Here is a 13,274-nt window from a genome sequence, read left to right on the forward strand (position 1 = left end):
TAACAGGGTAAAAGTTACTAGCCTGTTATATACAGGTCAAAATTGGATGATTTAATAGTCTCTTACATCATGGAAAAACTTCCAGGGAGATAAAAAAAAAAAAAAAAGAGTCATGCTGTGAATGCTTCCGGTCTAAAACACTAAGAAGCAAAGCCTGAAGCCAAGTCTTTCCAGATTTCCCTTTTAAAATATAAATTGCACTTCTTACACAAAGCAATCCAAAGTCTAAACCGCAGTAAAAATTTGAAGCTGCTTTTCTGTACCACAGAGTATCTCTTTGTCATTTGAAGTACAGGCAACTTGTAGAGCCATATGCCCTACACCTTTCTGCTTAAAAAGTGTCTGCTGTTGAACGCCATGCCACTGGGTGGGTACTGAACAAAACAAAAGAGTTTAAGGCCTTTATCTCCACAAGGAGCTGAAAGTTGTGGTACAACCCATGACCAATACTTAATATACAGCACACCCCCACCCAGGGCTCAAATAATTAGTCATTCTTTCTAACATTTGTTGCACAAGACAATCATACCAATCAGCAAGCAACAGTGCCAGTTAAGCATTTTTAAGGTCTCAACAATCCATAGCAAAGGGCACTTCCGAGAAAGATAATCTTAAAGATTTGGTTTTAAAAATAGACACCACACTCACATTCAAGGGACATTCTTCACTTTTAGGCCTTTGTCACAAATCTGAATCTTTATTGTTCTGAAATAAATGCTATAAACATAAGACTTAAAACAAGAACTCCAACTTTCAGTCTCAGAAGAGGTGTGGTTCAATGCCCATATCACATGTAACAAGAAAACTTCCTTAAAAAAGGAAAAAAATTACTGTAAAGTCTTTCATAAGAATGAAAATGCAATCCTTTTTTCTCATTAGTTTGTGTACAGGCGGGCACCAAAAAACTTGCATTTTCTTCTAAATTCTTGCTATGACGCTTGACGAACTTTTTGCCATTCAACAAATTCATCCAGAAGCACAGGCCCTGCAGATGGACAAAACTTGGTGTTATATTTACCAGTGTCTTTCAAACATTTCCACTTAACGTATGATAGTTAAAACCATTAGTCTAGGTAACATCCATGTCAACCACTATAGCTAAATACTTATGAAGACTCAAATACGCCTGCAATCACTGTCATCCAAATTTCAGAATTGCACGTAATTAAAAACAAAGAACACAATGGGATGCCTAAAGCAATTCAGTCATAGTAGGACTGACTATCAGCTAAGTGGAGATTCATCCTCATAAGTCATTTGTCACATATTAGTAGCTAGAGGACTTTATAATTTAACAAGAATTTAATACATATATAGCAAAATACAAGTTGATGTTTATAGTTTTGTTTCCAAGTCTACATTTTCACCTAGCAAGTCTCTACACTAGATCTTTGAACTGGATAGAAGTGCACTCTGCCACTGCCCTATGAGCAAAATTAGTATCTGCAGTTTGAAAGCATGTGACTATTAGGACAGTTTCTCTATGTATTGTTGAAGAATTATTTTATACCTTACAATATTGTTTCTGTTACAGGAATTAAATGTACTCATGTTACATGCCAACTGAAAATACTAAAAATAACAGTTGAATGAACAAAGTTATTAATACTTACATGCACCATCTTCATCATAGTTGCTAAGATCTGCATGGACAGTTCTGCTGAACTCTAGCACGTTGTACCACTGATCCTTGTTCATAACTCTATACTTCGATTGCTAGGGAAAACAATTTAATTTTACAAAACTGAAAATGTCAAATGACATCTGACAATACTGCATATTATTTCTAGCTTCTCTCATTTTGTTTTCTGTCAGTTCCTAATAGACAATTCAGTGGATGACAATGGCTACTATTCCCTTGTTTTTCCAACCTTTTCACTACACAGCACATATTTGGTAGTTCTAGAACAACATAAAATAGGTTCTCAAAAGAAGATCTGAGCAAGATTGAAATACCAGGAAATCGATTCAGTGCTCTGATGCTTTAAAAATTGGCAGATTGCCATTTTGCCCTGAAGTAGGGTGTACTTAGTGAAGACATTTCTAGAATGAATAACTACAGAAATCTCCAGAGTACATATAGCATGATCATAAAGACACACTTTCCAATGTTAATATTGATTTGAAGCCAGGGAATAGTATCAAGCCAAGCATGCTCCTCAACGTATGCACATCCACACTACCAAGTTGCTTATAGCTGAGCAAAATCTTCCAGAGCCACCCACAGCTTTAGTCACCTACATATCACACCTACAAAAAGCAAACTTTAAGTTCAGCACAGGTGTAGTCACAGTCACAGGTGTAGACCTGTAGACAAACAGGTCAACAAGCATGCCATCATCCAAAAAAAGTCAAGGAAATGTGTACCTCCAGGTATTGATAAAATACTGAAAATAGTGGCCAAGTTCTTCCAAGCAAAAGAGCTAACATGGATTTTGCAGTATCAATATCAAGACTTCGCTGGTCTTTATCCTAAGGTCAAATAAAGAAAGCACAAAAAACACTGAAGTACAAGTTCATTAAAAAAATTAAATTAGAAGTTCTTTAACATTCCAGTAGTCTTACCCTTGCAAAATCAAAGGCATATCTGTAGATATTCTTAAACGATGAAATGTCATTCAACTGTGACCGCAAGAAATCAAATTTACTCTGTAACTTTTCTGTACAGTCACACCTTAAAATAAAGAAAAATGTGTTAGAATTTCAAAGCAAAACATTTCAACCATTCCAGAAAGTGTAAATCAATTTAAAAATCACCAAAATACAATCATCAGGCTTACAGTAGTAATACCATGAAAGTGACTTGAATTCTGAACATGTTCAGTATTTTACTGACACGATGAATGCTGTGGTTCAATACTATAAGCAAGTTTAAAAAATAATTTATCAGCATCATAATACAGTCTCAACTTTACTTCTCAAATAGTCTTTCTATGCCATCCTCTGCAGTTTATATTAATATCCGGAACTATTTTATCTTTTAATCATTTTGAAAGTTTGCAGACAAGAATATCCAATGTACATTAAAGGTGATACACAAAATCCTTATTTATAGCTGGATTTTCTGTCATGTGTCTCTGAAAAAACAGTAGAAAACACTTCAAATCTGTACATGTTTATGCCTGGTGGACTGAGGAGGCACTCTGCAAAAACTTAGAGGTCTGTGAGTGGTTTATGACTGATAAATGCGAGCTCTTATAAGCCTATCACCTGGACTAGTCAGCAGCTATTCAACAGAAAACTCAAGGTTGTACTACAATTTACAGGTCTGCTAGTTGGCATGAAAATCCTTTGCCAAAAGATTGCCCTTTTTAGGCCCAGAAATTATTTCTAATTCCAGAAATAAAGGTCTTCATGTATTTTTAATTTAGCAATGACTTCTGTTTCCAAATAAAAAACATCTGTTCACTTCACCAACACTGGCACTGGAGAACATAACTTACACCTGTAAATCCTCCAGGAAAGGCTCACTCAAAAGAAGAGGTATTACACTATAATCGCATTTTATTTTTATAAGATAATGGATGCTTTGAGTAAAAAAATTAACTTCCACCTTGTCCTCTGTGACAGAAACAATGCTTTCAGTAACACAGGGAAGATGCAACATGCCTACGTATTTACTTTGGTGCACGTGTCCCTCTGCTGGCAGCCTGCCTCTCTGAGAACACTGCATCTTTCACAGCTCCTTCTGGACTTGCAACACAAACCCACAGCCAAGGACACTTCAGGAGTACTGCAGCACATTGCTAAGATGTTGCACTTCTTCTGTGCTTCCTATTCCTCAGTTCTTCTAGCCTGTGCGTGCACCTATGGCTGTCTCTATCAGAAGAGCTGCAAGGAGAGTGTTGAGCAATTTGAGCTGGTGGAGCCTTTTTGTTATTGACTCTAGCAGCACCAAGTCCAAACTAAGGTCAGTGTTAAATAAATAAGGCTAATAGCTAATTAGGCTGCCTAGTTAAATGACAAGAGCTAACATTTTACAATAAAAATATATTAAGAACTGTTCAAAAAAAAAAACTTAGGTAAAATTGAAGGTATTTTCCCTGTCTTCAACTGATTGTCTCAGTGTTGTATCCTTTAACCCTTAAAACACGATCATGAGTATAAAATGAGATGACCTTATAGAATAACATCTTTCTGAATTTAGACCTTCATACTGCAATCTCTCTCTACATTTGAGTAGAAGTCCACTAAATACACATTCAGGTGATTATGCAGCTTGTGTACTAGTAAAATAGGCAAGTTACTTACAGCAGGCGTTTTGTCAAAGGTAACCTGACTGAAGTTACTTAACATACCATGGATCCACACAAATTTCAGTATACCTACACTTCCTACAAAATATTTTGTTGAAGTTCCTCAAATATTCATAAGTGTAAATACAAAGTAAAACTTACTGTCTACTGTACTACTGGTAATGTGTTGTAACAAGTGATTTTCTTGACATAATTAGTGTGAAAGTGTGCTAATTACCATGTCTCAAGACTCTTGAGCTGTTGTCAACCTATTTAAAGCTGACCAGTTAAATGGATCGTATTCAGACATGCGCTACTCTCAGGATCTGCAGGGACAAATCTCTTAAAGCCATTTAAGGCACTCCCACACCCAGGCAGTGATTTTCTTCACACCAGTGCACTAAGGAATAGTCTATCTTTTTTTTTTTTATACAGCCATTTGGGTGGCTGCACCATGAACAAGATGACCGAGATCACCCAGAATTGTTTTCCTAACTTAAAAAAAGCCACAACGGCCTTTTAATTAGCATAAGTAAAGTGACAGCAAACTAATGTACAGAGACATGAAAAATACACGAGTTCTCAAACTTGCTTTGATGGAAAACGGCATTAAAAGCCACCTCAAGAACAACAAAATGACATTAGCTTACTGTATTCTCTTCACACCCCTATATAGTATTTATAACACAGAACTTAAATTAGCATCACAAAGAAGTCCTATTTTCGCTTCTATTGAGGTGGAGAGCTCATTTGAGGCATAGCTGACAGGGGCAGAGTAAAGGTAGAGAATCTCCTACTCAAATATTCCCATGTTTATTCACACATACTTGTCTCTTGTTCAATTAGGAAGAAAATTAAGAGGAATGCAAACATTAAACTAAAAGCATCTAGTAATGGTAATGTATAAGTAGTTTGAACGGTCTATTAATCTACAAGCCATATCCCCTCTCTCCCTGACAGAGATTCAGCCCTCCTAAGAGAGGAAAGGAATTAATGAATCATCTTGCCTATCTGTTCTTCATGTTCTGACAGAGGATCTTCTGAAATTTAGGTTTTAGGTAGTAACTGAAGCACGGAGAAGCCCAAGAAAGTATCAGCTTAAAGAGCAAGGGTGCATTTTTTTCCCCCCATGTCCTGACAATGCCAAAATTTTGTTACGTAAACTGATCTATAGGTCTGGAGATCAGAAATCAGACTAAAGCATACACTAAATATTTACATGATGCTTTGCGTTAGCCCAGCAACAAAGAAAAAGAAAGGCAATAGCTACAAAAATTCAAAAGCCAAAAATGAGCTGGTATTAGGTTTTCAAGAAAAAAAACCAACAACCCAGGTAAGTTTTTACTAATAATTGCAAACAGACAAATTATAAACCTGGCTTTCCAACGCTGTGCATCCCCCTCCCACTGCCCTTTGACTTCTCTCAGAAGAGTTTGAGACAACCAGTTTTCATATATATGTACAGGACAGTGCTACCAACACAACACACTAGAATCCTCACTGATGTACTCAAGTCTGATAAGCTGCCATTTACTGCTTGAGCCACCTTCATTTTTGATGGTATATCACATACTTATTTTTCCTACTCTCTGAAGTGGAAGTCTCATCAGCATATCAGAAAGCTACGGGTTAAAAAACACAAATTTTGGTGGTCACTAAGATTCAGGCACCCAATGTTGGCATCTAAACGTAGGTAAGACTTCAGATTTAGGTGTTGCCATTCACAGAGCTCTAGTGAAGAAACCCTTAAAAGCAATTTGGGTGACCAGTCACTAGGCCTTAGCATACACCGAATACCTCCCTAGGCTCTGCTACACTGACTGGATCTCCAAAGTCTGCAAAAAGAGCTTAAGAAATCCAGCTCTTGCATACAAACCACACTTGTTAATCTGGAGCTGAATTCCAGCCAGCACTGTTCATGCACTTGCATTATGCGGAATTCCATGTGTTTTAGAATAAGGATTCTGTAATATAAGTCAGACTTAGAACACACATGGGGCTTTTAATGCATTCTAATGTCATTTCTTCAGGCAAAATTGAAACAATGCTGTGCAAGAATGTAATAATACTCTATTGCTTTAAGCATAAATCCTTCTCTCTGAAATGATTTGTCAAATCTATCACAGGAAAATAGATTCACTCCCCTCCCCCCCCCATACAATATTAAACGATTCAAGCCTACAGATTTATGCTCTTTTTAAGATACTCAGTCTTCAGTTCCTTCATATGAAGGTCACAGCTTTATCCAGATGCTTAGTCTACAAACCTATGACTAGCACAACCTGTATTGTTTTGCTCCCCCTGAGTAACTGTTTAGGCTTAGCAGTTGCTGTGATTACATGTCCGTTTATGTAAGAGCGCACATCAGTACTGCATTTTCTCACTTAAACACATTAAATGTGAAGCATGACGAGCTCTAGTCTTGAAATGAGTATTCCTAGCTACGGCAGATTATTAGATAGAAATACAATCTACAGTATTGGCTCTGAAGAGCTGCCAGACTTCATGCATTTTTGCGTGTACCTTCTTGCTAGCCCGGCTGACTTTTGAAGCCTTCCAGTTGGGTGAAAAACTAAGTACTTCAGAGAAGTGACTCAATCATATCCGTTTACACACTGCATCCAAAAATTCATGCATACAAGTTTACTTGAATGCAGTATCATAACAAGTCACCCTTAAAACCACTTGTGTATCATAAGTTTCATGAAAAACAGACAAAATGTGATGGCTGAACCAAGCCTCACCAAAGCAGATCAGTTTCATGAATCATGCTCTTTAGCCAGAACATTATCTCACCAAGAATTCCTACTCACTGAATGATGTGAGGATTGTATTTATAAATCAAAAGTGTTATTTTACCTATGTATTAAGCATTGCTTCTGACCTGTGTCTAATAAATAACAGTAAAATGATCAAAGATTATCATCAACAGTCCTTATCTATACAGCTTGGAAATTGGTAACAAACTTCTCAGAATACCAATGCTGAGATGTTCACAGACATCTCCAGATCTGCTTACATGTGTCTGATAACCAGCCTGGTATTGTGATATACCTTTTTTCTTATAAGATGTCGCCAAAGCCTGATTTAATTAATGTTAGACAAAACTCTGAGTGAATGCATTGGATTCACAATCTGATGAAACAGACCAGTTATTTCCAGTTGGTGACTGAGACCGGACCCCAAACCGAGAAGTTCTGTGCCTTATTGCCAATGTACACAAAACTGAGGGCAAGGATCATTAAGCTACAAAGAAAAATTGAACACACATATGCAACAAAAACAAAACCACTTACTGTAACGAAGTCATCCCCTTTAACCATTCTTCCTTGGTAAAGAACCCCATGCTTTCAGCCTCTAGCTTCCAGGCTAAAACTAACATAATAATCTGGAGGGGAAAAAAATGAGTTAATATGTAAGACTGATTTCTAGATGCCAATGAAGAAAATTCCAAGCATTTAAACGCTCCAGCAATTGTACATGCTTGCACTTTACTTGCTAGTAATAAATTAATAATTCAGCCATGTGCAATCATGCCCTTAAATTTAAATTTTTGAGGATGAAAGTGCTACTACAATAAAATAAACAAAAACAAACAACAGCTGCACATAATTGATGTATTCAGACAAAATCTTAGAACAACTCCTGAACGCAGATACGCAACGCTTTGCTTACTGAAGTTAAGATTTGTATACAGAACTAAATCTACTGATCCAGTAACTCCTTTTAAAGGGTTGTTAGTATCGTAGAAACGTACATTTTCAGGCTCAACACCGATGTCTTCACAGAACTTTTCCATTCCTTCAGGCCCCACAACTTCATCAGGACCTTCAAAACAAAAGGAACCAGACAACTATAAGTAACATTCAATGAAATGCAAGTAACATTTGAATTGCATCATCGCAAAGGTTACACACTAGAATTAGACTACATTTCATATAAGTTATCTTTAAAAACAATTAATTATTCTATGAAGTAACTATTGTGTTAGAACCATTACATCATCTACGACTTGGAGGTGAGTACGTTATCTATGAAATAACAATATGGACTATAAGCAAAACTGAAACAGAACTGTTGTGAACTACCTCCCTAGAACAGCAAACATTTTGCTTATGTGAGTTTTCATAAGCCTCCAGTGAGCTCCACATTGACACAGCAAAACTCATTGAGTATCTCTGCTCTAAAAATAACATTCTTCAAATAGTTATACCGACAACAACAAAAACCTCTATTTCTGTCTGAGTTACTGATACGGATATTACTCTTTCAACAGTGTTAGCATTATAGGTTTACACTAACACAGCAGAGGATGAATCTAACAATAATTATGTTAAATTCTTTATGATGCTAAATTATATAGGGAGAGGAGTAAATCTGAAAAATGCTATGCATATTAACCATGTATAAAGCAGAAAAAATCTTGACTATATTGAAATTACCTTGACTGGGGCCACAACAATTAGAATGCTGTCACTTTTTCCTTTTAATACAAAGAATGCTTCCAAAAAGCAGCCATACAGCATATTTAAAGAGCACATACGGACACAGTGTACAATCAGTTTTATCTCTGAATCCCTCTGGTTTCAGTTAGTTCTGTTAAGCCTGTTGCAAAATGACTCCTGCTCAGCATCCAAGTATTATCAAAAGGTTTGCTGACATTCTATTTTGATGTATTTTGGATAATTATGTTAACATGGTTTTAGTGAATACGAACCTATGTAAAAGTTAAAGGCTGTATGTTCCACACCAAAATATCATTTTGTGATACTTTTGGCAAATGCTGCTACTTAAACAGAAAACCTTTTTTTTTTTTTTTTTTTAAACTCTATACCTGTCTCCCCTTCACCTGCATCTGCTGGTTACTCTAAGCAGAACTCTTCAGGAGTTTGGATAATATACTTGGCATAATAATTCACTACGAAATAAGAACATACTAAATAAAAAGGTATTGAGAATGACTAGTATTACAGGAAAATAAAACAACTGGCATTTAAGATCACAAACCCTTACCTCTTCAAAAACATTGCACAACTTTTTTTTTTAATCTAGCTAATAAGGCCCTTATATAGAATGTGTTAAACAGCCTGCAAGTTTAAGGTATGACGTAATTATGAATTATTACACACACAGAGGAGTTCTCTGGTAATGACGTCAAAATATGAATCAGTTTTCTGGCACAGAAATCATGTATACAATTCATACATTATGCACTGTATGTACACACAGAGGTACACTCGATACAAAGATTTGATTTCTCTACTTCCTGAGTATATGGAAATATATGTATTTAACTGTATAATTTCACTGGAAACCCATTTTATGCTAAAAATGTTAGTTAATCGATAATCTAAATATGGCATATGCATAATTTTTTATACCCAGTTCTTGATTCAACAAGAATATTTATAGGCATTAAAAACTATGTGCAGGTAACTCAATACCTACAAACTTTAAATGAAGAAAATCAACAAAACAGAAAGGAAAATTTTCCTAGGAAAGACTGATTCCAAAAGAGCATGCCTCAAATGCAAATTAGAAAGTAGATTACTAGAACCAGCAGTAGTTCATTACACTGGAAAGACTGCCAGCAAGGTAACAGTTCCAATTCACATATCCAAACCAATTCCTGGCAGATAAATCATTTCATACTGAGAACTGGTCAATAATGAGTTTTAGCCTCCAATTAGTTATGGTGAACTTCAACTAGTGACTAGACAAGAAACTCTTAACAGTTCACAGATCTAGAATTTCTAAGCATATAGTTAAATGGAGTAACAGTTTAGTAAGTAAACTGCAGTATACACTGGATATTTACTGAAGGCAACTTATGCCCAAACTTTCTCATTGTCCTTTTAAAATCAGAAGCAGAATCATTCAGTTCAAGCGTAATACCAGTTATTTCCATTTTGAAAAACACCATAAGAAATTATAAAGCACAGAGGAAAGAAGAAAAAAATATAGAAAAACAAATACTGAGAATTACTATAGCTTTTACTAACAATTTAAGTGCATTTTATAAGGAATTGAATATGGACATACCTTTTGGGCCTACATGAGCACAAAAGTGCAAATAATATGATGTGTTAGTTCGTTTTAAACAAAGTCATATCAGTTTAATTACCAATACACTACATTATTACCTGCATATTCATAAAACCAAGCTAGGCACTTCTTGCTTGAAAAGTGTTCCTCTCCACTTATTACTTTACCAGGGGCTTGTGATCTGCAATAGCTTAGAGAAACACAAGGGTAATAAGTGTTATTTTGAGAAATGGGAAATAAAATTAAATTTTAAGTGTTTATTATTAGTTCAAACTAGGTAAACTGTTTCACAAAGTCAATATACATAAAAAGCTGAATTTGTTAAGAGACAACTGTCAGTCATCCTATTTCAACATTTGTTGAAACAGAAAGTTACCCTGAAATGCAACCTTCTCATAGTCTAACTTACTGCAAATATTACTTTTCCTGAACTGCCAGAATATTGTCACCCTGTAGATATTAAGCCAAAATCCCCACATACAGATATTTAAAACATCACTGCTCAGTAATTCAAACGCTCCATTATCTACTTATATTAATATATACAGGCATTTAAAGTCAGGTCTCTAATAAGCAGCATGATCTTCAAGGGTGCTGAATATGCACAGATCCAATTTAGGTCAACAGGAGCTGCAGAGTTTGACATACATAAAAGTCAGGCTATTTATATTTAGGCACCCAAATTTGGAAAGAAAATTCAGTCAGTTTATTTACATTAAACATGTAACTAAATCTCCAAATTCTATAGCTGTTTGGTACACATACCGGAATAGCAATATGCAATCTATGGAAAGACCAAAACTACTCCGCAAAGGCAGATCCCACCCCCCACATTATTTTCCTTATGTGACATACAATCCCATTTTCCTAGGAAGTGATTTTTTTGTTGTTGTTATTCTTTGAAAGAATAGAGAAAATAATTGATTTCTTCCAGTAAAACACTAACTCATGAAAGCATCTTTGTTCAGTCAGGAGTTACAGCACCTTTACAACACACTCTCCTCTCAATACAAATTACATACTTTTACAGCATGCTAAAATTTCTAAGAATGAGGTGAAAATTAACACTTCCCATGTATTGCTTTAAGCTTTGCTAGAAGGAAAAGCAACACTTTCTAAGATGAAGCCATATGTGCTGAAACCTGCAATTAAAGACGTACTACAGACAACCATCCATTAAACTGCCATTAAAAACACAAGTCCCTATAAAGAAAGAGAGCCATACCTTTGCTTGATGCTTTCACTCAGTATATACCCATGTATACCCATCTGTAATCAGTTTTTATTTAAAAAGAAGCATTATATACCTATATAAAAATGTTATATTAAAAATACTTGTATCTTTAATATTTTGTTATTAGCTAACAGATACTTATTTACTTCATAGTTTTTGCCCAATCAATGACTACTTCTTTAATGCAAAGCTTTTTATTTAAAAAAAAAAAAAGTTTCCAAAACATTTTGTCGAGTCAAAAGAAGTCAGAATAAAGTTCTGGTCAGCAACAGTCAAGAAAGATGAACTGAAACTGGAACAGCTACAGAGAAGGGCTAGGATGGCCAAGGAAACTGAAAATCTCTTAGAAACCAGAAGAATTTGGCTTGTTTAATTTAAAAAAAAAAAAAAAAAAAAAAAAAAAAAAAAAAGAAAGCACTCCCTCCAAATGCACATGGAGGCAGAACCATGAGGAAGAAGCTTTATTTAAAGAATGACTCAGTGATCCTTGGGGATCCCTTTCAACTTGGGATACTCAGTGATTCTATGATAATGTTGACACAAATGCTTATCGAGCACTGGCTGTGAATAACCTTAGACTGAAACTACAAGCTCATTAACAAGTGCAAAAAGCAAGCTCCAGAACAGTTACCCAAAGTGATCAGTCATAACTAGATAAATGCCTAGGGACTTCTAACCTCAATCTCTAAGGTCAACCTATGAGGAAGGGCACACGCCACAGCTTCTTGCAATAGCCATTCCCATTGCATTGATTTCGTAAGCCTTTTGTATTCTTATGTCCTCAGGATGTTTGTCGTAACCACTATTTCACTGACATACTTGGAAAGGTCTAATAGATTAAGGAGGCAACGGTTCCTGAAGAAAGCCCTGCTGGAAGCTCCTGCTACACTGTGCCAATGCTTTATCATGCTAATGGCCATTTCAGGTGCAGAATCACAGAATCATCTAGATCGGAAGAGACCTCCAAGATCACCAAGTCGAACCTCTGACCTAACACTAACAAGTCCTCCACTAAATCACATCATTGAGCTCTACATCTAAACGTCTTTTAAAGACCTCCAGGGATAGTGACTCCACCACTTCCCTGGGCAGCCCATTCCAATACCTAACAACCAGTTTGGTAAAGTTCTTCCTAATATCCAACCTAAACCTTCCTGGCACAAACTTAGCCCATTCCCCCTTGTCCTGTCACCAGGCACGTGGGAGAACAGACCAACCCCCACCTTGCTAGAGCCTCCTTTGAGGTATCTGTAGAGTGCTATAATTACCATGATATTAATAAAACCGCTGCAGGTATTAATGGCCTTCCTACGCATTTTAATCAACGAAATGCTTCGAGACGCTTCAGGCTGTGGAATTTATTAACGAAGAACGCCTTGATTTTGTTTTGAGGCGTGCTGAGGGCCACAAGCGGCCGCCCTGGCCCGCCCCACCCCGCCGGTACCTGCCGAGTTTACACTTCTTGAGGCCGGCCTCGTCCTGCGCCGCCGCCGCCGCGGCTTTCCTCTTCTTCTTCACCGGCATCGTCCTGCCTCGGGGCGGGGGCCGCCCCGCTGCCGGGGGCCGCGGCCGGGGCCCCGCCGGGCTCAGCGCTGCGGCGGCCGAGTGCGGAGAGAGGAGCCCCGAGGAGCCCCGCGCTGCCCCCTTCCCCCCCCCCCCCCGGGCCGCGCAGGCCCCACGGGCCGGGAGCGAGGAACCGAGCGGCGGCCGCTGAGGGAACGGCGAGCGGCCCGGACGCGGCCGCCGCTGGGCAGGAAGTG

The 13,274-nt window shown here is 37.2% G+C and overlaps 1 protein-coding gene across 1 annotated transcript; it reads right to left on the reverse strand.

Annotated features, from left to right (window-relative positions):
* Positions 1 to 674: 674 nt before the first annotated feature.
* DCUN1D5 (defective in cullin neddylation 1 domain containing 5) lies at positions 675 to 13,244 on the reverse strand. The gene is made up of 8 exons (XM_084506645.1): positions 12,959 to 13,244; positions 10,379 to 10,470; positions 7,993 to 8,063; positions 7,532 to 7,623; positions 2,566 to 2,674; positions 2,368 to 2,472; positions 1,614 to 1,716; positions 675 to 985 (listed from the first exon to the last, which is right to left on the reverse strand). The coding sequence occupies exons 1-8, from the start codon at positions 13,036 to 13,038 to the stop codon at positions 930 to 932; spliced, it is 708 nt and encodes a 235-aa protein (XP_084362771.1). The 5' UTR covers positions 13,039 to 13,244; the 3' UTR covers positions 675 to 929.
* Between the last annotated feature and the right edge of the window lie 30 nt (positions 13,245 to 13,274).

The sequence above is a fragment of the Aythya ferina genome, assembly GCF_964211825.1.
Source record: "Aythya ferina genome assembly, chromosome: 1".
NCBI lineage: Eukaryota > Metazoa > Chordata > Aves > Anseriformes > Anatidae > Aythya > Aythya ferina.